Source organism: Alligator sinensis, unplaced genomic scaffold (assembly GCF_000455745.1).
Source record: "Alligator sinensis unplaced genomic scaffold, ASM45574v1 scaffold216_1, whole genome shotgun sequence".
Lineage (NCBI taxonomy): Eukaryota > Metazoa > Chordata > Crocodylia > Alligatoridae > Alligator > Alligator sinensis.
Window position 1 is genome coordinate 2,863,338 of NW_005841868.1, and position 24,738 is coordinate 2,888,075.

A 24,738-nucleotide genomic window follows, 5' to 3' on the forward strand; every position below is an offset into this window, starting at 1 on the left:
CGGCGGGCTGGAGCCGTGGGGCGGGGCCGGCCGGGCCCGGCTGCGGGGAGAAGGGCAGATATGAAGCGGCTCTTGCTGGAGTTCAGCAGACTCAATCGCGGGCTGAGATGCCCGTCCTTCTGACTAGTATGGATCAGGACATCATGGATCGCGGCTGGCACTGGCTGGGGCCGGGCTATGAAGCGGCTCTTGCTGGAGTTCAGCAGACTCAATCGCGGGCTGAGATGCCCGTCCTTCTGACTAGTATGGATCAGGACATCATGGATCGCGGCTGGCACTGGCTGGGGCCGGGCGCCCGCGCGGGGGGGGGGGCAGGACCCGAGCTTGGTGGTGCTGTGCTGGGTCCCGGGGCACTAGAGGCAGGGAGGATTGCGGCAGAGGGACTTTTTGGTTCTATCCCCGGGGCTGTCACTGCATCGCATGTGCACAAATCGGCTCTGTGCCTCAGTTTCCCCATCTGGAAAATGGGGAGAATGACACCGACTGCCGTTGCAGGGTGTGTGGGGAATAGTGGCTGTGTGTGAAGCCTGTTGTGTTTGCATTCCTCAGCTGGAAGGCTATAGGGAAGGACAGAGCATGATATAGGTTAGCTCACATCAGTCACCCTGGAATCTCACTGCAGAGTAGAAGCTTCAATTTCAGCCTTCTGTCCTGGATTTTGGCATGAAAAGACCCAAGTGAGAAGGTGGGGCAGGGAGTGATAAGGCTTATGTGCTCTGTGCTCAAACGCCTTTAACCCCGATGAAACTGTTTGCAGGATGCTTAAAGCAGCCACTTGCTGCCCAAGCATCCTCGCGTGTTCTGGATGGGGACCTGGGGCCAGCAGGAGGCTGTGAGCACCACTCCCAGCACTAAGGTCCACGGCCTTAGTCTGCCTCCCACCGTCAATTACACTGAATGCATCTTGTCTTCCAAAATCTGCAGACCTTGCCCTTTGTGGGGCTATTGGGAAACGAGTAAAATACACTCCAGCTCCCACCCCTTCATCTACACATGTCTATTTGTGTCTTCCAGAGATCATGGGCCTTAAGGCCCGCCTAGTTAACTAACTAGCCCCACATGGTAGTAGGGGCTAAGTTTGTAAGATTCAGCTGATAATTTATTTATTTATTTATTTTGGTGGGACAAAGGAAGAAAAGGGTAGGAGTGAGGTGGGGTTCATAGGTTCAAAATGTGAAAAGAAGTTCTCCGGAGGGGGACACCAAGCAGAGCCCCTCGGGCCACACCCACTGGTCCTCAAAGGCATCCAAGGAGCCGGTGGACGCTGCCCATTGTTGCTCTGGCCAGAAACATGCATGGACAAGTGAGAGGAAAGCAGCCCCGCAGCCTCTGGGCACCTTCCCGGCCAGAGCCTCCTTCCTGGTCAAGTACAGGACCCACTTGGCCGGGGCCAGGAGGAGGTTGACCAGGACGTCCTGGGACTTGGTGGGGCTGTGGATGGGGTGACCAAAAACAAAAAAGTGGGGGGTGAAATTCAACCAGAACCTCAAGAGGAGGTTCTGGAGGTAGAGATGGAGGGGCTGCAGCCTGGCATATTCAAGGGTCATGTGTGCCAGCATCTCCCTCTGCCCGCATCCATCTACACCTGGGGGTGAAGGTTTACACTTCCCTTGCTCAGAAGATTTCAGGCACTGGTGGACATTGACTTTTGGCTGCAAGGTGAGTTAAGGCTGCCCACCAGGCTTATTCTCCTCTTGTTTGAATTCATTTAGCTCAGGAGTGACTGATCTATGTAATCCTGGTTCTTTTGTGGCTGTTTACGCTGAAGTTAAAGGACTGCAGGGCTGCCAAATGCCACCTTTTGGATTTTTGAACTCCTGTGTTTTCTTCCAGCCCCAGCTCTTGGAGTCAGGTGATTGTGCAAGACGGGCAGCTTTTATTTAAAGAAAAAAGCACTTTCTAGCCATGGGGGAAGTGGAGAAAAACTCAAAAAAAAATAAAAATACTGGGAGCTCAGACTCTCAGAGGCAAATTAAAAATATATACACTGAGGTTGTTGGTTTGGTCATGTTTGACTCCCATGGTTTGGAGGGTGAAGTCATGATTTTTGGATCTTTCCATTGGTAGTGATGAGTTTTTCTCCCATTGTGCATGGATGCAAATAACCAGTAAATGGGCTGGGCCAGTGTAAGATCAGTTGCTATGCAGTAAACCTGGTAGGAGAAGAGAATTAAGCACAGACTGATATTTACAGAACCTGCCAACCTAAACTAGGGTTTCATACCCACCATCACAGTATCTCGGCACCTTCCCTGTAAATTTGGTAGCCATAGGCAAGTGCCTATTAAACTTCATAGATTTTTTGGCATTTTGCCCCTTTTAGAGATCAGATCTCTGTTTGTTTGATTTTAGAGGGATTGATTCTTTAGGATTCAAGCCAGTGTCAGGATTGCAAGAGTCATTCAGAGGTAGAAAGAACCTTTTTTGAAAAGGTTTTGTAGCATTAGTATGGAAGAATCATAGTTAGCAAGAGCTTCCAAGGGTCACCTAGACCAGTGATTCTCAACCTTTTTTGCACTTAAGGCACCCTTCAGTAGACTTATGGCACCCTGCAAAAATGCCAGCTCTTGGTTTTCGCTCACGTTTTCAGTAAGGGGACATAATAGAGCAATTCTTCTGTTGCAAAGACCTCAGAAAGACCATGGTGGAACCAAATGTTTTTGACGCTATGGATTCCTGTTTGAAGTCTCTTGTGAATCATGTCTGCATGCCTATCAGTGCTAACACTGCGTGGCACCCCCTGGCACCCTTTAAAGGATCTCATGGCACCCTAGGGTGCAATGGAGCCCTGGGTGAGAATCACTTCTCTAGACAAGGGTGTCAAAGATCTGGCCTGTGGGTCTTGGACTGACCCCATATGCTGCATACAGTGCTCTGGCCCTGGCCTCTGGGCCCACAAACCATCCCTGCATGAGGGAACCAGCATGCAGGCTTGGTCCAGCATGGTGCTGCATGCAGCATGTGTCCCATGTTGGCCCTGTATACTGCATGCAGCTTGAGCCTTGGATTGGGACCAGCATGTGCTGCATGGGCATGCTGGCCTGGACCCAGTGCATGCTGCATGAGCTGCCCATGATGGACCAATCCTATATGCTGGGTCTGGTGCATGGGGCCAGGCTGTATGTCTAGTCCAGCCTGCAGACCAGCCACACAACCCTCACCCAGCCCACAGGATTGAATGAGTTTGCCGCCGCCTCTGCTCTAGACCAACCCCCTGTGCAGATGCGCTGTTCCTAAACAATTCAGGACAGATGACATTGTCGTAAGAGGGTCAGAGCCTGGATTTATCTAGCCTTTGACATATCATTCCATAGCTGAATCCCTTTGACCAAGAGTGCTTTGTGGTCAGCCCTCACGTTAGTTTTGAGCTCTGTTATCCCAGAGGAGCACAGCTGTGCACCTGGGTCCTTAAAAGAACAAGGACCCTGCTTTTCCTCTCACTTACTCTGGTCTATATCAGGAGTAACTGCCTTGTGTTCAGTGGAGTAACTCAATAGAGTAGGACAGCATAGTGCAAAACAGATGTAATGCTGAGAAGCCCAAGGTAATGAAGAATGAAGAGCTAAATATTTGGCACCACATAAGGAGAGGGAAAGGTTGAAAGAACTGCATTTGTTTAGTCTAGATAAGAGAAGAGTGAGGAAGACATGATAACAGCCTTCAACTATGTTGAAATTTCATGCAAAGAAGGTTCTATATTACTCCCAGTGTCACTGGTGGTAGCAAAAGAAGTTCTGGATTTGAACTGCAGCAAGGGGCTCTTAGTGTGGAGATTAAGGAAAGCTTTCTAACAGTACAGAGAATTAGGCACGGGAATAGATGACCTAGGGAGGCTGTGGCATTTCCATCATTGAAGGTATTTTCAGAGGAGGTTAGACTAACATCCGCTGGGATTGATTTAGGGATAGTTGATTCTGTCTTGGGTGACAGAGATAACCTAGATAACCTCTCTTTTCTGGCGCTTTTTCTTTATAAGTAAATTCCGAATTCTTAACCATTTTAGGTAGCAAACATCTGAGTTACAAGGCACAAATCTAATTTGACAGGAAAGGACTTTTTAAGGGTGAGATCAGCTGCTTGGTTGAAATAAAGTTAGATAAGCTTTTGAATCAGCTCCGAAAAGGGAAGCAAGCATGGTGAAAGAGAGGAAATAAATTCTTCTTCGTTATTAGGGATTTTATCAAGTAACCAGCACTTCAAGGCACAGTAAAAGGAATCTAAATTATGAGTACATGCTAGTGATATTTATCGGTACATGCAAATTGCTTCTGTACATATGAACCTCCTTTGATTGTTCTTTATTAAGTGTTAAGATACATAAAGTAATTTGTTACCAAAGAATTAGGTAACTATTATGCAAATAATCCTATCATTAGTAAGTAAATACTTTATCTGCAATGAGCTTACTGCAAACAATCAAAAACCGCAAGTCAGTAGCCCTCCACTTCTCACTCAAATAAAAAAAACCCCCACGTGGCCTGCTAAGATTACAGGTTCTAAAAATGAATGGATCTTAAGTTCCTTGATATGTCTTCCGATGTTTTTGATCATTTAGAGAGAGAGAGAGAGAGAGAGTGTGTGTGTGTGTGTGTGTGTGTGTGTGTCTAAAATGTAATTGGGATGTTTCATGTAAAAAACTTGGAAATCCTTGGATCTTTTGAATGTATTCTAACTACTTCCTTTCCTTGCAGTATCATGACATGGATAGTGCTCTCCTATTCTCTTGCCTGACCCATTGCAAGTTAAAGGATGTTTTTGATGTTTCCAGCATTGCACCTGATAGTTTTGTGTAAAAGTTTGTTCCCAAAATTTTGAAGAGCAGATCAGACAAACGCCTATCTAGGATGTCTTAGACAAGGGTGAACCTGCCTTGGGCAGGTTGTCCCTCCTAGCTCTGCTTTCCTATGATTCCATGGAACTAGATATTGTAGCTTTGTTGGCTGTGCTAATTTAGCAAATTCATGATACTTTGGACCAGTCAAAAATAACATTTCTCAGCAGATAAAATCTGGGGCTGCAAACAGTCTCCTTGCTGTTGTGACTAGTGCCACAGTCTGCTGGCAACCCATTAGTGGCCTTTTCAGGGGAATACCTCATGACCCACACTGTATGTCCTAATAAAGACCAATTGCTTTTATGAAGTTAATTTTTTCTGCGTCCAAAGCACTGTGTCAGAGTTTGTTTCAAACACTCTGGAATAAAGTAATCTGCATATTAGTCTCTCACGTTGGCTGGCTTTACTGTGGTCAGTGGGCCTCTGCTGATATATAGAAGCTGGATATGTAATTCTGTGGTCCTTTTCTGGGTGGTCCTAGGTCTTTCTTATCCATGTTGTGTCTAAAGTACCTTTGCCATAGATGTGCCAACTGCCAAGGTCAATGTGAGCTGGAGTGAAAAGCCTCTGACAGGTTCCCCTCTGTGCCTGGGATGTGGGGGATCTGAGCCAGGCTTAATTATACTGGTGCAGGTGGGGAAGTACATATTTTTTTTATGTGCATTTATTTTTCTCCAGGTTCCAGGTCTCGGCTGCTAAGTGTTACTTAGGCTGGGCTTAGTCACCTGCCTTGCCTATGCCAGCCAGGAGGGAGGGTCTTTGATCAGAACTGTGCTGGAGTTGCAGTTATCATGAACTACCTCCATGTAGTGATGGGTCTCATCACTGAGGCCTGGTCTATTCTGAAAAGATCACACCCTGTAGCTGGCTTGGGTGTCTTGGCCAACCCTATCTGCTTAGCTTCTGCTGTTCAGGGTCAGGGTATAGATGAACCAGCAGAAAAAATACCCTTCTTTTGTCTTTCAAAAGCCCTCTAGTAAGGGGCTCTGCTGCCATGCTGTACTGACATCGTTGAGGCGGCAGTAGCCCCTAGAGGAACCAGCAGTGGCCCCCCTCCTGGGATCAGATCAGCATAGAGATTCGTTCCAACCTGGGGTGTTTTGAGGCTTCTTGCAGGCTAGAGGTTCAAATCTGAGGATGAGCTTGCAAGACTGGTGGCTTACATTCTCCCTTGGATGTCTGATGCAAAACACATGTCCCTGAGGACAAAGAGGAGATTTTGCTATTTCAGTTCCATGCAAATCTCTCCCAAAAGGTATAGTGAGTATACCCAGATTTTATGGCACTTGCCTTTGCAAAAGTGGCAAGAAAAAGAAATATTAGCTCTTGTTTAAAACTCTCCGTGACTTATGCCTCTCTTACTAACATCACTGCAAACACTCAAGAGTTCTTCATGCTTAGATAATTCCCCTTCCCTAGAGGGGCTTGAACCCTGGGCGTTTTGATACTGACAGCATAGACCTCTGTGACTCGAGCTGAAGAAGTCACGAAATGAATGTGCAAGCAGGAGTGGGCTTGATGTGGGTCTGTGACAAGAAGGACACAAGACCGTATCCTAATATGGGCACTGTAAACTTTCCGATTGATCTAGTCTTGTAGTGAGATGTTCAAGGCTTTTTTCTTTTACACGTAATAAAGGAGAGAAAATCACTGTTGACGTGGGAGCCTGGCTGTGACCTGAACTGGAGCGATTCTACCTCACCACAAGGAGTGTTTGCTTGTTCTCATATGTTTACACAGGAAATAGCTCTGAGTAGATTATTGCTGTGCTATGGGGCACCGTTTTAGGTAACTCCCTTGTCTTAGCTCCTTGTTTCTTTCTTCTCTCTCTCACTCTTTTTTTTTTTGTTTTAGCTGCAACATTGTGGTTGCTCAGGAAACTGCCTTGCCCTCAATGCCAAGAAAGGGTTAAGTCCAGGTAGGCCCCAGGCAGTTGAGAGACTCTCATCATGTCATGGTGACACAATGTGTGTCCCGGCATCATGACATTGGGAGGTGGGTTGCTACAGAAACTCTGTGGGCTGGTGTAGTGACAGAGCCTGGGGATGCTTGGATAAACCCTTTGCCAGAGAGATTTTCACATGGTGATGTGAAGAGCCAATATGCACCTTCACCTCTGGGGTAGAGCAGGTTATCTGGTGTTATATGCAGAGGAAAAGGGAAAAATAGTGTTGTCTGATGGGCTTGTTGGTGGAAAAGGCAGCAGAGGCATATATACATGGATGCTGGCAGATCTCCAGCTTTCATCCTAAAGGCCTCCAAGTGCTTTATGTTCTAGAACCGTGCGGCCATGCCTGGGGTGGCAGGGCAGCCGCCTGGATATAAAACAACATAGTTCATTGGGAGGAGGGTAAAATGTTAGTTGAGGGAACTCTGACTCTTGCAAGAAGTGCTGTGAGATTTTTCAACAGGGCTGGACATTGGTCAAATTTTGCTCCCATTGAAGTCAATGCTACTGGCATAAGCCAGTTCTGGTTGCTTGGAATCCGGCTCTCATTGCCCGTGTAGAGCAATGTTTCATCTGCTGGAAAGGACAGAGCTGCCCTGTTAGGGCTGAGACTGCCGTAACCAGGATTTGAACCATTGCCACCCAGCAATCTTGGCATATAAACCATGCACTGAATGTGTACAGTGCCTAGCTCAGCACAATCCTGGTCCATGGTTGGTGCTCATGCCAGACAGCTAATAAATATGGTAGTGAGACTTTCCCCTTGTTATAGAAACCGTGAGCTTAACCCCTGAGGTGCCTGTCCCTGGCATATTCCAGAAGGAATTGGAAAGTCGCTCTGGGGGGTGATGGGAGCAAGGAGATACCATGGCTTGAATGGCACTATGTGGACAGCATTGTTTGCTCTGGTTAATGTTCTGTAGCACTTGGGTCCCTGAACCTGTGGATTAGAATTCATCAGCTGCTTTCCCATTCGGAGAGCTCAGAGGAGGCTTATTTCCAGAGTCATTATAGGTGTCAGGCTGGCTCTGCAGGTAGCATTTCACCTCTGAGGGCATGTTATGCAGTTAACCCTGGGCTCCTATCCAGGTTGTAGCCCAAACCTCTCCCTATTGTTGATGCACATGCCAGCCTTTAGCTGTGTTTGGAGACATTTGAATTCGAGGTGAGCTTATACAAATTATGGGGTCAGCTGTAGCTGAGTCTGATTAACTTCAGGCTGCAACTCACTCATTTTGTAGTGAGGGTGCCAAATTTAAATCACTCAAGCGGTGACAGTCCTCCACTGCCTTCCCCCAATTCCTCCTGAAAGGAAGACTAGTCCAGCCATGATGGGCTGGGAAGGGATCCTAGAAGATCTCAGCACAAAGGAGCAAGCTTATATCCCCAGGCAGAGAGGGGTGAGCACAGGAACACCAGGACACACTAACACAGCGAGGGCACTATTTCCATGGATCTTTATCTCTGAAAAGTAGCAGGTTTATCCTGTGCTTCTCAGCCTTTCTTACTTCCTCAACTCAATACAATATTTTTGACTGGTCTTGTGTCTTTAATCCTAAATACCACCCCCTCCAAGCTCCTCCAATGGATATGATACCTACCTAGACTCCTCCATGCCCATGTGTGGAATGCAGCCACCTCTGGGGTGGGCCTGGGTTGCAGCTTGGAGCAATGCAGCAAATCTTCGCTTGTCTCAATATGTGTCCCTCCAGAGGACAGCTTGGGACAGTGAGGGGTACTGGGTCCTGTGGAAACTACAAGGGGAACTTGACTCTGGCAGTATGTAACTAATGTGCAAAGAGATGTAGTTACCCATGTTAGTCTGAAGTCAAGTAGAAGACAAGGTAGATTTGCACCAAAGTAGCCTACTTTGGTTAGTCTAAAATGTGTGAATTTAGCCAGCCATCAGCATGTAACTACCTATGACAAACGTGTCCTGAAAAGCAAACCCCTGAGACTCCGGGTTAATGATCTCAATGTGGCCCATGTACAGAGGTCAAGAAGCTTGCATTAGGTTTGGCTTGCATAGGGGGCTCATCCTGAACAGGCAGCAGAGGCTCATGGTGTAGAATCGAGGCTGGGGGTTTGATCCCTGCTTCTGAAGATCCCCTGGTGGCCCTTCCAGTCCAGGGCAAACCTTGCCCAGTCTCACTCAGTGGCCGTGCCCTGGTTCCTTTGATGAGTTATTGTCCCCATCCAGCATAGCCTGCTGCCAGCCTTGCCCAGACTCCAGACTTCCAGTCCTCTCCCAGCTGGTCTCACTGAGGAGGGAATCTTCCTGCCTTCCATCAAGCAGAAAGCCTTGCCCTGGCGCTCCAGGGTTCATTACTCAAAGGGGAACTGCCTGCTGCTAACAGCTCATTCCCTGGGTCAGTATCCCTTGGCAGATTTGATAAAGCAGAGGTTATCCCTGATCCTGTCAGAACAGTGACTCCAAGCAAATCTGGGGAACCCCACCACACCAGTTTGTCCAGGGGGGATGAGAGAAGGCACATTGAGAAGCTGCCTGAGCCCTTGGCAAACACCCTTTCCCCACTCCCACTATCAACAGCTTCCCTTTCAGGACCAAACGGTCCTTTATAGTTCGGTCATCATGGACTTGGTCCTGGTTCAGCAGCCCTCAAGCACTATGAGAAAAGTTCTCCCTGTGGGATTCCTGCAGACACCAGGGGGCTGGACTGAAGCCTGTGGGCACTATCTTCAATAGAAGTTGTTGCTCCCTAAAATCCTTCCCTACATGGGCCTTTTTTTCTTTCTTCTGTGCAATCACCAGTATAAACTGCTGCTTCCCAAAGAGTCATTTCTCCCTGTAAGAAATAGCATGTAGGCTTGGCATCTAGGGTTAAAGCAGAGGGGTCAAGGTGCCCAGCTGGAGCAGATGGGCCCAGCAGTGCAGCTAGGGTTGGGGGGTTTGTGACTGGAACGTGTATGTGGAGATGGGCATGGTGGGGCGGGAAGGGGAAGGGAGCCTGTCTGAAGGTGGTTTGCTCGGGAGTGGGGGGATAGCATTGATTCAGTGATCACTTTGCCCATCAGATGTCCTGTTTAGGAGGTAGCTGTTCCAACTTGCTGTTCTCAGGGGGCATCCTCTGGGTGCAGCCTCTCCTCTGCCAGGGCAAGAGTACCTGACTCCATACACCAGAGTGACTGGTGCTGCACACCACAAAGCCACTTGGCCTCTGCCACCAGGTGAAGTCCTGCCAGAGCCTTCCCCAGGCTCCTACAGTGCTCACCTCCAGTGCATCAAAGCCCTATGGGAGGACCTGCCTCCTACCAGTGCCCCAGGTAATACTGAATGTTTGCCTTCCTTCCCAAGGTCTGGTTCCAGTGACCCCTACTGCATCGTCAAAGTCGACAATGAGGTTGTAGCCAGGTGAGTGCCTGTCTCCAGCTGGGAGTGGACCTGGGGCTGAGCTGGGCTGGAGCTGGGAGGGTTCCATGGCAGGGGTTAGCTGTTGGGTGTAGCAGAGACCAAAGTGCACAGCAAAGTGCCCCTGTCTGGCTCATGTTGTGTCTGCAGGCCAGGTTCCTTTGGAGTTTCCAAGACGTGACACAGACTGAAACTAGTGGCACTGTGGCCATCACCACCAGCCTTCCAGCCTGGTCCCTGCAAGCAAGCCTCATAGCCAGTCCAGTCCCATCACAACACAAACAGCTGCTGTGTTAGGCCTGGAACTCAAGTCCTCACCACTCTTGGAGCTGCCCAGCCAGCTTTGTGGTGCCAGTGGGGCCTTTAGCCAGCTGGACTGAGTGAAGACATGCTGTGCCAGGAGACTGAAACCACATGCTAAACCTACCATGCCAGGCAGCAGTACTCTCAAGCACCCTGTGCTGCCCTGCCTTCTAGATGGGGAGCAGGGGGTCCATGTCCATGTGGCACCACAAGCAGGGTAATTAGTGTGGGGTGGGCTAATTTGCACACGATTAGCCCACCTGAATCACTGCATGGGTATAGCTATCCTGCCTCCAAATGCAGCCCGCATGGAACAGCATTGTGTTTGAGGCCTGCTACCCCCTGACATGGTAAGTTTGCTGTGTAGACATGCTTATTTTAAGAGGCTGCATCCCAGCCGTGCATGCTATAGAACCAGGCTTCAAAAAGGGACTTTCATGTGCCGGTGCCAGGCAATCAAACCATGTGGTAAACCACCCAAGCAGGAAGGGTGTAGAAACATGGCCCTGAGGCCAGTGCAGCAGAGAATTGGGGATCTCCATGCACAGAGAAATGGAACTTAATTTGCTTGTTGGACCCATGCCAAGGGGTTTAAAGCCTGGGGGAGGCAGTGTGATCAATCCCTACTTTGGGGACAGAACTGATGTAGGGTTGCATTCCCCCAGCCTTTCCAGAGGTCCAGGCAGGGGCAGGGTTAATGTGTCTCTTGCAGGTGAATGTTTTGTGAAGGTGACCTTCTGGTTAAATCTCTCCAGCCTTTTCTCCTTTTATACAAACTTCCTTACTACAAAATACTGTCTTGGCACTAACCACTTGAACACTGGCACCTCTCTGGCATTGGGGTTTTGGCAGTGCTCGCTGTGTGCCAGCAGTGACAAGGCTTCTCACCAGCTGGTTCACTCCCTTTGTGCCCTTGGAAGGTGTCCTGTTGTCCTGGCTTGCAACCCCACTTGGGCAAGAGAAGAGGGCAGGGCAGGAGTGGGGACAACAAGGGTGGGACAGAAAGGAAGTGGAACACAGGACTGGACCCAGGAGCTCAGGGGTCTCATCCCAGCTCTGTTGCTGATTCTGTGTTTGACTTCAGGCCAGGCACTGAAGCAACTGCTAACTTTAGGTCATTCTGCTTTGGGTTCCTAGTTTGAGGCATCAGGGAGTTTCCTACTGAGAAGTCGGACCCTGTTGTTCCAGCTGAAGGTGCTGAGTGCTGGGGGTCGCTGTACCTCTGACAGTCAGGCCCTGGGCCCTGAAAATGGGAACATCTAAAATCCCCTGCCACTTCTGAAAATGAGTGACTTTATCGCACTGTGCCTCTGTCTTTCTGTGACTTGGATCAACAATGCTGACCTCCTAGAGTAGAGGAGGTGTGAGGTGCTGTTCATTAGGATATGCAAGGGGCTTGGGGGGGCGGGTCTCAGGTGGAAGGTGCTGCTGCCAGTCCCTGTGATGGGGGCTCCATATTGCTCACTTGACAAGTAGGTGCCTCTGTCTCCAGCTGTCTCTACTGCCCCTGAGCTAGCCTCAACTGGGGGAGTTGTAGAGCATCACACTTCACTGAGGAATTTGCGCTAGGCCCAGTCTGCTTTACCAGCCCTTGCCATAACTCCACCTGCCCCAGGCTGGCTTCCCAGAGCATGCATTGCTGCCACCCCCCTACCTTGATGGGCACTATTGCCCCTCAGCTCTTCTGTCCCGTTCCCTGAGCCGCCCTTACAGCTCTCCCCATTGCCAGCTGCCATAGATGGCAGGGTACGAAGGGCGTCTGGGCTGTCACCATGGTGCAGCCACCTACCTGTGTTGTCATGTTGCATCTTTAATGCCACATCACCATGCCACATCACTTGTGGGTGCCAAGTTCTCGGGGGGGGGGGGGGGGGGGGTTGGCGGAGCGGGGGCGGGGGGGGGGGGGGAGTGGATTGAGCAGTGCTGGGCCACTGTACAAGGCTCTTGTGTGGATCCCCAGGCTGGCTTAGGGCACTGATCAATTCAACTTGCTCCTACTGAACCTGAACACAGTGGTCCTGAGTCTGAATGCAGCCCTAGGCAGAGGGAACACTTTGGTGCAGGTCAGGGGTGGGAAAGCATTGCATGGGCTGGGCTCATTCCCCCACCCCTGCTGTTCCCAGTGCCCCAAGCCCCTCGCAGTGCAGAGAAGCTGCTCTGGAGCTGTCTAGTGATGAAGTGGTTACTATGGAGAAGTCCATAAATTATTCCCCCTTCTGGAGAGTCGGCAGCGTCTCCCGTTTCTAGCCAGCTGCCTGGGGGCTTGCTTAGGAGAGTGATGGGGGTGGGGAGAGAGGCCTGGCATAGGGGCCTGGGGCAGGTGGGGTGGGCATTGCTGTGAGTGGACCCCATATGTTCATCCAGTGCCCCTTTCTCACACAGTCCCATCACTCTGTGCTGCCCTTCTCCTTCGCTCTTCTGTTTCTATCCCGCCCTCCCTTCCTTCCTCTGGAATTCATTTCCACTTCCCACATGCACTCCCACCTGGCACAGCCTTTATTGGGAACCCTCCAGTTGTCCTGCCTCTGAAGCCCCAGGTGCAATCAAGGGCAACCCTATCATCCTTTGTACCATGGTGATAGCCAGGCACTTGAGATGATCTAACCATGACACTTAAATCAGATGCCTCCTGTGAAGTTTGGGCCTAGAATTTTTTCTCTGCTGTGTCTGAATCCAAACAGTTGGAGCTAGTTAGTTCCAGGCCCAGTACTGGGGTCATTCCTGCCCACCCCACTGGCAGTAACATGGTCTAGTGTGGATGCTATGGGGCTCTCTCGGAAGCCCTCCTCTCCCAGGGACTCCCAGCTCCCCCTCCCCCCGTAGCTCTTTTTTGTTTGCAAGGGAGAAATTTTTCAGGCTGGAGGTCAGCACTAGGTGCAAAAGCTAAGGGTGGGGGGGAAGGGGAATCTTCCTGCCTGTCAGGGATCACTCCCTAAAAACACCTCTGGCACATCCATTCTGCTGTGCATGGTGCCTGGCTCCTCATTCATCCCCTAAGCCTGCCCCTTATGAAGAGCAAGGTCCCTGGCATATGTGGTTATCAAGCAAGGATGCCAAGGTGGCCCAGTTGGGAGAAGCCAGCCCCTCCATCTCCTCTTACCCTGGAGGTCTGAATTCCCAGAAAGAGCTTGCGTCCTTGGCCTCGGGTGTCTCCCCAGGAAGAGAAGGGGAGAAAAAGCAGAAGTTCTGGATGCAAAATGAAGGCAGGAGGGAGCTTGGGGAATCCCTCTGAAGGTCATCCAAAGGATGCTGTATCCCTGCTGGCTGAGATGCCACTGCTGCATGCCCCAGGGTTGGCAGACCCAGGAGTGGCAAAGTCCAGAGTTCTGATCTCTGACTTGCTGGGTGCTTTTATGCAGGTCCCATCATACCCCTGAAGCAAATTAATTCATGGGGTTGTTCCCTTGATCACTGTGCCTGTAGTTGATCCTCTGTGCCTCAGTTTCTCCCTGTCTAAAACAGGGCTAACAATGGTTTCCAGTCTCCTGTCCACAGAGGTGATTGGGAGGGCTGATTGGCTTATCTCTGCCTGGCACTTGAATGCTGCGAACTGCTTCAGCTTGCTTTATTCCCCATTTTATGGGGTGTGAGGAGCCTAGAGCCTGTTGCCATGTCCAACTGAGCTGGTTTCCTTTCCCTCTTGCCCCATGCACAGTGATGAAGGCACCAGAGCAGCCAGGCTTGGAGGTTTCCTTGAGTATCTGGGCTTTCTTACCTGGCAGGGGAAACACCATGTATCTGGGTCAAAGAAGGCAGTTTTCCTTAAGCGTTCCCAGGGATAACTGTTCTTCTGGCATGGTTTAGTACCTGCTGAGGTGTTGGAACTTAATGCCTATTATATGGAAATGGGAGGCTCCTCCCTAGCTTGCTCCTGCAGCCAATGGCTGAGGGCAGGTGAAACTTGGGGGCATCTGACCCCCAGGCCTCTGGGCTTGGGCCTGCATGTAGGATGCCTGCCAAAAGATGTTGGAAATATCTGAAGCCCTGGTGGGGGTGGAGGATGTCTGCCGGTTGTAGGTCCACTTGTGCTTCTGGACTAACTTGATTTGGCTGATTTGGCTTGGAACATGAACAATTTCTTTAAAAAGAAAAAAAAAAATCTGGGCTTTGCTGTCACTGGTTCAATCCCAGTCCTTCCATCTCTGCTCAGATATTTGCTCTCGAGAATGTTAATGACATTCAAATGGGTTTGAAGAGAGATTGAGCTGAGAGGAGTTATCTCATGCTGAGTAAACTATTAACTAGAGGGGTTTGATGGGCTGTGGGTCTGGCACAGGGACAGCTTGGGGCTCTTGGGATTAATTTACAAGCCTGTCTAAGCCTCATTTCCCCAGCAGCAGTGAAATAGCAATATAATCAGTGCCCCAGCTTCCGGCTCCATGTGCTACATGCACTGCTTGGCTCATGTCAGTGTCCCCTCATGGCTACCCCAGATGACAAGCAGGAGCTGAGCAATACCTTTCCATGGGGCATGAAGCTGGGAGCTGACTGCCCCTGCCTCCCCCACTTCAGCTTCTCTTGAGCCAGGCTTTGCAAGCTGAGTGGCTGTGGTCCCTAGCAGATGGGCCAGGTCTGCGATGCTGCCTGTGGGGGAGCATGAGATAGTGTTGTACAACCCTAACTCTGCACTTGGCAATAATTGCATGCTCCAGAGGGGTATGTGTATGCTGCTAAAGATGTGTGCACATGCATGTACTTATATGCTTGCATGCTGAAGACACATGCACGGTGCATGTTTACTGCTAGGGGCATGGGTGCATGCATGTGCTGTTGGGGATACATGTCCACATTTGTTGCTGGGACATGGATGTCTACATGTGCGTGCCTGCTGTCAGACGTGTGTGTGTGTACTTGCATGCGTGTGCTGCAGGGGAAGGTGTGTTCCGCTGGATGGGACGTGTCAATGGCCATGCTTTGGCATTTACATGCTTGGTGTGTTGGCTGGGCATAGGCATTAACAGCAGGATTCCCACGTGGTGGGAGGGCTGGGAGGTTGTCTATAGATCTTTGCTGTGCTCTGGGTTTAGTTGGCTGCATCTACTGGAGTGTGTAGCATCACGTCTGGGTCCCTAACATGGTTTGACCCCTTGGAGCTGCAGGTTGGGTGATAGCTTTACCAGGCCTGAGGTGGTCCCTCAATCACAAAGTTTGGCCTGCCCCTGTCCCTTGCCCCACTGCACTTAATTGAAGCCTCTGTATCTCCTTCCCATACCCTTGGGCTGAAGGTTCTGGAGAAAATCTACAAGTGCCCTTGGCATTGAACCCCCCGCTTTCCCCCGCTCTGTGCTTGCAGGACTGCGACGGTGTGGAAGAACCTGAACCCCTTCTGGGGTGAAGAGTACACCCTGCACCTGCCCCTGGGCTTCCACGGCCTCACTTTCTATGTGCTGGATGAGGACACCATTGGGTAAGGGGGAGGCGGAGGGGAGCTCAGAGCATGGACAGCACCTGGCACTGGCTCTACTTGGAGCACTAGCAGTGGGTGGGAGGAGGGAGGGGTTTGCTGAGCAGAGGCTGCTTGGAGCCAATAGATCTGCAGGCTCCTGCTCTCCGTGCCTGTCCCCATTGCCTTCCTGAGCCAGAAGCAAACAGGCAGCAGGGTTGTTAAATGATTTCCTTTCCCTAATGCCCTGGCAAATGCCCACTCCTGACCCTATGGCTCCCCTGCAGCCTTCCAGGGTCCCCTGGGTTGGGAGGCCTGGATGAGCGCGCTGAAGGCCTTTTGTTGCTAGGAAGGATGTTCCAGCCTGCACGTCTCCATAGCAACGAGATGAGGAGCATTGCACTGTCCCTTTCATAAGGGCATGGGACTTGGGAAGGGCCTCTATGGTGACAGTAGTCAGCACTGGCTGCGAGCCAGAGAGAACCACAGTGTATGCCTATATCTCACAGCAGCCAGAAGAGCCCCCCACATCCCACAAAGATGCATACAATTTGCATTCACTACATCTAATTCCTCTCCTTTCCCTGCCATGAGGGAAGATCCCAGGTCAGGAAACACTTCACGTCATCTCTGCGTGGAGCTCACCTGGGACTAGGAAGCCCTCACGACCCTTAGGGGAGAGGGGTGAGTTGTGAGGAGTGGCCACACCTGGGGCAGGGGCATGCCAGGAGCTCCGAGCATTGGTGCTGGCTGCCCCGCGCCCTTTCCAAGCACGGGGTGTAAACTGCAGCCAACACAGATCTCGTTCAGCGAATCGGACCCTGGGCTGGCAGAACCAGGTCTGGCTGGGACTGGGAAATCCTGGCATACTCTTGGCAGAGCTTTCTTAGCAGCTCTCTGGCCCTTTATTGACACATCAGTCTTTTCCTCTGGAGCTGAGGGACTGGGCAAAAGGGGTCTCTGTAGCAAGGAGGTGAGGCAGTATTAACTCTGAGCTCCTGGCTGCTGGAGTTACCAGAGCTAGGTCCTTCAGTGTGTGTGGTAAATCCACAAATGAGTGGGTATATGTGGACATGCGATTGTCCACTTAAATCCTCCTGGCTTCTGTAACATGGACACAATACTTCCTTAGCTCCAATGGGGGCAAAGCCATCCCTGGTTATGGGCAGTCCTGTTGCTGCAGTGATGGGCTCCATGTTCTCAGCACCTCAGTGAGGAAGAGGCTTGGCCTATTGGGGACCTGGGCGGAGAAGATGCCACACTCAACAGTGTGGAGGGTTCAGTGCCTCCCTGGCTCAAGGGAAGCTGGTATCTCCAGGCTGGGAGAGGTGAGCGGGCCTGCAGAGGTGGTTTGTCGACTAGATAGCGTGTCCTATGTCCATGCAGGGAGGTCTAATTCTGGGGTCTCATAGCTCATCCTTGGCTCTGGTTCCTTGCAGACATGATGATGTCATTGGCAAGATATCACTCAGTAAAGAACAGATTTCTTCTCACCCACGAGGTAAGTGCTGGGGAGGAGGGATGCAGGGTTATATCTCACCATCACAGTGACTGGTTCGTAGCAGGCGTGAAAGACAACAAATGCCAACGCAGTAGCCTCCCTGTAACCCAGGGACCTAGCTTAAAATGCTAGACTTTTCCAGAGAGCAGAGACTGTGAGTACTCCTGGGATTAACACTCATGGCCCCATGGAGAACTCTTCTAGCAGCACTGTGTCCCCTATTGCCCAGCATGGAGTGAGAAGGTGTGTCATGCCTTGGCTAAGAAGGGGCCACCTGCTCACATGTAGCAGGATCCCTGATCCACCCAGACATTCACAATCCTATCCTGCATCTTGTGGTTTCTGGTATCATAGCTCCAGCTCCTGGAGCCATGTAATTAGGGGGCACTCTCAGGTTTTCATTTTTAAAATAAAAGAATGTTTCTGGCCTTTATGATGGTGGAGTAAAGCCTGGAAAAGTGACTACAGAATCCTCTCTAGGCTCAGAAAGCAGATAAAGAGATGCCCTCGTGTATTACTGTGTTCATTAGTCTTGTGATTCAAGGGACACCCAACCTGTGGTGTCTGAGTGGTTGGTGTTGCTGATACCACTGCTCAGCCCTCTCCTTGGGCAGGTGGTAGGATTGGCAAGAATGGCATGCGACTGTCAGCGCCATTCGAATTCCATGCTGTGATATGCCCTCCTGGCACCCAGCACCCTGAGGTGTGGTGGGCCAGATGGTACCGACCCGATCTTCTCCACCATTGTAGGCATCGACAGCTGGATCAACCTGATGCGAGTTGACCCCAATGAAGAGGTGCAGGGGGAGATCCATTTGGAGCTGTGGGTGCTGGAGGAACCCCACAGGAGAGTGCTACACTGCCACGTGATTGAGGCCAGGTAGGAGCAGATGGCTCCATGCACTCCATCCCTGGAAAACCCCTCTCTGTGGCCTCTTCTCAGTGCCATCTCCCCTTCTCTCTCTCCTAGCCCTGTTGAGGAGATTCCCCCTTCTAGGAAGGAGCCACAGGTCCTTGAGACTAACTCAGTCAGTTGGTTACCCTCCAGGCAGGAAAAGCAGTGTTAGAGGCCAACTTGGGGAATCAGTTATTTTCCTGGAAGTGATGCCAACACTCTTCCTCCTGCCCTGGATAGGACTGTGCCACCTCAGGAGACGTCTGCTGTCTTGACTTCAACCCAGGGCCAGGCAGCTGGAGAACTAGACTAGTTGAGTGTTACCACTTCGTTCTGTGCTTATGCTCTGTCCTCACACTCACAGCTTCATGGGGTTGGGGCAGAGGAAGCAAACAGGAGAGAAGCCATTGCATTTGGTAGGCAGAAGCAGGTAGGCAGCTGGCCCCGGCTTGATCCTGTGTTCAAGCAAAGTGTTTTCTAGGTTGCTGCCTTCCCCTGATTGCTGTGGCTTCTGGTGTTGGCTGCAGTTGCTGACTCCTGTGCTATTCAGTCCACATTTGATACAGCACAAAAACTGTGACTAAATTTCCTCCATTCCCTACCCATCTGGCATAGTATCTGGAGCAAGAGGGAAGAATTGCAGATCCTTTCTAGCCCTGGCTTCCCATCTGCTTAGAGGCTTCAACGGAGACTAGGCCTCATTGTGCTAGATGTGGGACAGAGCCTGTCCCAAAGGGTGCACAGCCTAGATGGAGAAGAGGGACAGAGGAAGGGCCAGTTTATCCCCATTTTACAGGTGAAAAACAGGCAGGGAGAGATTAAGTGATGCAGCCAAAGTCACACAGGGGCCAGTGACCTTGTTGGGAAATGAATCAGGTGAACACCTTTCCTCTCTAGAAGTTTAAGAAGATAAACAGGCACCTTTCAAGGGCAGGGGCAGAAAGCGTTAATCATTTTCTTTTCTTTTTATTTCATTATTTTTGTTAAAGTCCCTTTGCCATTCCATTTTCACTGCTAAGCTGGTGAGAGCTTCTCGCCAGAGCTGTGAGCTCCCAGGGGTGGCTGGGAGGTGTGAGAGCTTGCCCAGGAGTGTGAAGAGATGAGGTGTTGGGAAGCAGAAAAGGCAGCTCTGTGAATGTTTCAAATAATGACCCCCCACCCTTTCCTGTCACAGTATGAGGAGGTTTAAACTTTAGAGCTCTACAAAGTGGGGGAGGGACTGGGCATCATGTGGGCAGGGGTTACATAAGCTCCCCCAGCACAGCTCTACCCATGCTTCTCGCTCAGCACCTGCAGCTCCGCTGTTGTTACTCCAGGTCTGGGATTCCCATACAGCCGGCTCTGCCCATGCCCCTCAGTCCCAGCTCACAGCCCAGCCCACCTGCAGTCCCAGCCCAGCTGATTCACTTCAGTCCTGCCTTGCCAGCCTTGCCTACTAGTGCAGACCTGAGCTTCCCATTTAATCCGTGTCCCAGCTCTGGGCTCCATGTGCTACATGCACTGCTTGGCTCATGTCAATGTCCCCTCATGGCTGTCCCAGATGACAAGCAGGAGCTGAGCAATACCTTTCCATGGGGCATAGAGCTGGGAGCTGACTGCCCCCTTCCCTCCCTCCCCCTCAGCTTCACTTGAACTGCAGCTTCAGGCTTCATGTGCTCCATGTGCTTCCCATACAATGAGCTCCGCCAGTACCCCTCAGTCCATACCCCTGATCCCACAATTCACTGCTGCAGTCTGAAGCCCCTTCTCATAAAACTCTGCTGTTCCAGTGCTGGGTGCCCATACCCAGCCCTGTTGGTGCCCCTCAATCCTGCCCCACAGTCCTCCTAACTACCCCACCATTCTAGGCCCTTTCCCAGGGCAGGGGATGCTAGTCTGGGCAACACTTCTTTTGATGTGGTTGGATGTTTGATGCTTCTCAGGTTGAGACACCCTGCCACTCCCTCACTCCCTCCCTCCCTCACATGCATGCACACGCCAACCCATCATGTCATGTGACTCTTTGAAGCTGGGTCGTGATGGTGCTCAGGAGTCCTGGGGGGAAAGGATCAGTGCCCTTAACCCACAAATCTCTTCACAGTAATTGATAAAGTGACTCAGTAGCTTCATGGCCCCATTTCCAGGCTGTGAAGTGATGCCATCCTGCTGATTCTTTATAGCTTCCATTTCCAGCCCTCTTTCCATTGCCTGCAGTTCCTTCCCAGAGCATGAACACCACTTGGCTCTTGCTCTTTGTCTCCTCTTACATCTCAAAGCACTTTCAGAGGAATCGGGTCTCATCATCCCCACTTGCTGATGGGAAAAGCTGAGACACGGAGTGGTGAAAGGGTTTGTCCTGTGTCATGGAAGCTGAGCCAGGACTAGACCCCAGGTGTCCTGAGTTCTGCTGCAGTCTTAGCTCTTCTTGCCCTAGGAGGATGGAGTCTCAATGTGGGGAGTAAATAGCAGGGTGGGGTCCCAGATGAAGGAGATGTAATCTTGTGGCTCTGGCACAACCATGCTTACTGCTACGGGAGGGTGGGGTACCAGCCCCAATGTGTGTGTGCGTGCGTACACACACACACACACACACACACACACACGGCTGTCAGAGAGCAGCGATGTGCACACACACAACAGACAGGAGGCTGTCAGAGAGCAGTGCCAGGCAGAGAAAGCATCCTGCTGCCCTAGCAACCATAGTGGGCTCCTAGGCAACCAAGTGGCCACGAGGATGCGTCTGTGGAGGATAGGAGTGGGCAGGAGCCAGGAGAGAGGGGGTGTTGTTTTGAACAGCTGCCAGGAGCCTGACCCCCCTCTCCCCCAGAGAACGTGCTCTGAGGAGACCGGGGTGGTAGTGGTAGGGTAGAGGGTCCCTGAAGCAGTTCCTCATAGAAATGGGTGTCCATGTGCTACCTCCTTATGGGAAGTATCTCTCTTTCATGAGATGTCTGGAACTGCGGGGCTCACAGAGGGATAGACATTGGTTCCCACTGCCTAATAATGCAGTGCCTAATAATGCAGTGGCAAGCACTGCCACTGCCACCTGCATCCCTATTGGGCTCTGATCCTATGCCCTGTTCTCAGCCCCCCAGCACCTCTATCCCCTGATGTGGTGGAGAGGGTGAGGGTCCTTGCTTGGGCTGGAACTGGCAGCTGCAGTAAGTACTAGGCTGGACAGTCCCTTTTGCTGCCTGTGACTGACCACTGCGTGCACACAACAGAGGGGGAGCATAAGCATCAGGACAGGAGCTGGAGGCTAACCACGTTAACAGAAGGAGGTTGGCTGAGCGACCCTGGCCCTGGGGGGTGAAGGATGGGGAAGGAAAACAAGCAAGGTATGTGGGAAGGCAGGTAAAGGCCCAGGGAGGGAGCTCTGAGGTCTGAGCTGTGGTTCCTTTCTAGGATCAGGTTGTTCTCCCTTTCCCAGTTGTTCCTTTAGTTCTCCCTGCTTTCACCCCAGAGGAGTGGTGCTTTGGGAGCAGCCTGGGGCATGCAGGTCCTTTGGGCATCCCTATTCTTACTGCCCAGAGCCCGTGCTGCCCTACATCCCTTGTCTGATGAGTGATGGGGCAACTTGGGTTTCCTCCCCCCTCCCCCTTGGTTCAGGGACAGCCTGTTTTCCTGAACCCCCTGAATGGCAGCAGCTTGTTCACATCCTCTGCAAGGAGCACGTGTCCCTGGGAATGTGAGCATAAGGGCAGGATTTTGTCTGTGAGCTACAAAGTCATCCCTCTGGGTCTAGCCCCCTTATGGAGGGCTATGGTTCTAGTGTCGAACAAATGCAGAACAAGCTGTCAGTCTCTGTCCCCACAGGGTGCCCCGCTGAGCTGGGCAGCCTAGGTCAACTCCAGGGACACCCCCAAACACTCATGACCTCTGCCTTGGTACCAGACACTCACCTCCATCCTTCTCTTGTTCCCTCTTTCCCCAGGGATCTGGCTCCCCGGGATATCTCTGGCACCTCAGACCCCTTTGCACGAGTGTCCTGCAATGGCCAGACCTTGGAGACAGCTGTGAGTAGAAGGGTCTCACTCTGAATCTGCTTCTCTGACCAGGCTGCATGTGTGGGCTGCAAAGGTTCTTTGATCTGCAGTAACTGAGAAGCAAGGATGGGGGTCCTGGGTGGATCCTAGGCATCCCTATGTTCCCTTGGAGCTCCTGGATATGATGCATGAGTGGGAACTGTGAGAGCAGTTCCCCAGTGGTGAGTGGTATCTATCTCACATGCACGCACATGGTGCTTGAGCTCTGAACATAAGCAGCTATGGAGGGAGCAGGACATGTGACATGGCGTGAGCCATGCCCTTGGGTGACATCTAAGCAAAGGGAACGAGATCTCACAACTGACCTCCCTGCATGCAAGAGCTGAAGGGACCAGCCCCCTTCCCCCAACCCTTTCACTTCACTTCATATCTCATGGAGAGAAGGGACCTTTTGAGGTATCTGTAGGTCAGGGCAGAAGCTGGGCTGCCAGGGATTGTGGGAAGTGCCTGCAGGGTCAGAGCCAGCCAGCAGTGATGAGGTGAGAGACTGTCATTGTGGATGCCTAGAGGTACCCTGGGCTCTAGCCTTGCTCCTCGATGCATTCAAGACTGTTCACCCCTGTAACAGGTCTCAGGAACTGCATAGTTTGGCCTGTCACTGGAGAATGCTGCAGTACTGGTTTGTGAAACATATTGTCTCCTGCAGGACAATGCTGCTGGCTCCCGTCACCCCTTGTGGTTGGCCCAGGGCTGTGGCTCAGCTGGGATTAGGGCCTTATGTTACACCACCCAACTGTTTGCCAAACAGCCTTTGGATTTTTTCCAAACATTGCACTTCGCTTCCGTAACCCTCCATCCTGCCAGGATGAGCTTGGGCAGCAGGGCCCAGGGACACCTTTAGAGACCTTGGCAGTCACCTGTAATCTCCTCTGACCTTGGCATTGGAGGAGGGAAGGGGCAAAGAGCTGCCTTGAGTGGCCATCCCCTCCCTGCCCCCCAGCTCCTTCAGTGTCAGCTGGTAGACTGGATTGCTCTGCTTCAGGGGATCCACTGAGGAAAAGAGCTGAGGGAAGTAGCACCAGGGCTATGAAACCTGCACAGCCCAACCTGTCCTGGGCTGGAGGACTTGTGGTACCATACCTCAGCGTGCTTCCTGCAGGTCCTTAATCCAGCCCCCTCTAGTATTTTGCCCAGATGCCATGGTGATGAATGTTCACAGAGGCAGGGGAAGTGGGCCTTCAAGGAGGTGGACAGGGCTGACTAGCTATGCAGTGCCTGCTTCTAGCTGAACTCCCTTTTAGCATCTCCCCCTGGAGATGGGACAGGGCTGAATCCTGACCAGTCTCCTCTCACAGTCATTATGAACTGAAGGTGCTCAGCACACTGTGGAATGAGGCCTTTGCAGCTGCTGTTGGACTGAAGGCGGCCCCAGGAGTTCTCCTTGTGAAAACCCCCTGTGAGTCTGTGCGCCTGGGGTCCTGAAATCCACAGCAGGGGAGCAAGCAGTGCTGAGATCAGAGGAGCTGGGCAGAGCAGGGCCCTCCATGCACGAACCAGGGGCTGATGGGGTTGCCTGTGCTGAGAGAGTTAATTTCCCCTCCTGCCTGCTGTGTAAATGAGGGAGGACTCCGCTTTCAATAGAGACAGAGGCCATTCCTGCCACCCCTCTCTTCATCTGTCTGGGGCATTTGAGGGCTGATGGAGAGAGGCACATGACAGGAGCAGGAGGTTCTTCCAGGACCTGCTTTGCCTTCCAGCCTGTTTGTTTGGTTTTTTTAATTACTCTTACCTGCTCTGTCCTCCTGCAGATCATTAAGAAGACTCGGTTTCCTCACTGGGACGAGGTGCTGGAGTTTGACCTGGAGGAGAGGGAGCTGGAGAAGGAGACCAGGGGCCCCCTTCTGAGCATGGAGGTGTGGGATTGGGACATGGTGGGGAAGAATGACTTCCTGGGACAGGTGAGCAGCCCTGGCAGTGGCCTTAGGATGCAGGGAGGGGAGGCAGCCAGCATGCTCTCAACAGGGTTAGGGGGTGATGAGGGGCATGGGAGAGAGGAGGCCAATGACTGAAAGGGCTGAAACATCCACCTTCAGACATGTGAGTAGCAGGGGTCCCTGTCCCACCAGGGCAGTGCTGCTCATGGTCAGGGCAGGATGCTCACAGGGGGAGGAAATGCCCACCTGTAATGGCATCCAGTGAGCCTAGCTCTGGGTCGGCTCTCAGAGGGCCAGTTCCATGCACTTTAAAGCCAGTTTACTCTGCCAGAAAGGCATAAAGGGCCCTAGTGCAAGCAAGAATCAGGGCCCCAGAAAAGCCAACACAGACATAGGCTAACGGTTATGAATCAGTGCGCGTGTGCTCTCCAGGGAACATAATGTGTCCTGGCAGCAGACAACACAAGCCAGCAGCAGGGACCAGACTGTTGCCCAGTTCACCTGACCCCCACATTGCTGCCTGAAGGAGGAAGGGAGCCCACATGATTACCATTTTGCTGGGGTGTCTCAACCCAGCCAGACTGGCACTAGCCTCCTGCCAGGGA

The 24,738-nt window shown here is 51.7% G+C and overlaps 1 protein-coding gene across 1 annotated transcript in view; it reads left to right on the forward strand.

Annotated features, from left to right (window-relative positions):
* Positions 1-6,325: 6,325 nt before the first annotated feature.
* RASAL1 (RAS protein activator like 1) overlaps positions 6,326-24,738 on the forward strand; it is a 44,947-nt gene continuing 26,534 nt past the window's right edge. Inside the window, exons 1-7 of the mRNA XM_025192724.1 lie at positions 6,326-6,384; positions 10,099-10,155; positions 15,749-15,862; positions 17,278-17,339; positions 18,090-18,219; positions 22,148-22,229; positions 24,008-24,157. Coding sequence (XP_025048509.1) covers positions 6,326-6,384; positions 10,099-10,155; positions 15,749-15,862; positions 17,278-17,339; positions 18,090-18,219; positions 22,148-22,229; positions 24,008-24,157 — 654 coding nt within the window. The remainder of the gene's footprint in view (positions 6,385-10,098; positions 10,156-15,748; positions 15,863-17,277; positions 17,340-18,089; positions 18,220-22,147; positions 22,230-24,007; positions 24,158-24,738) is intronic.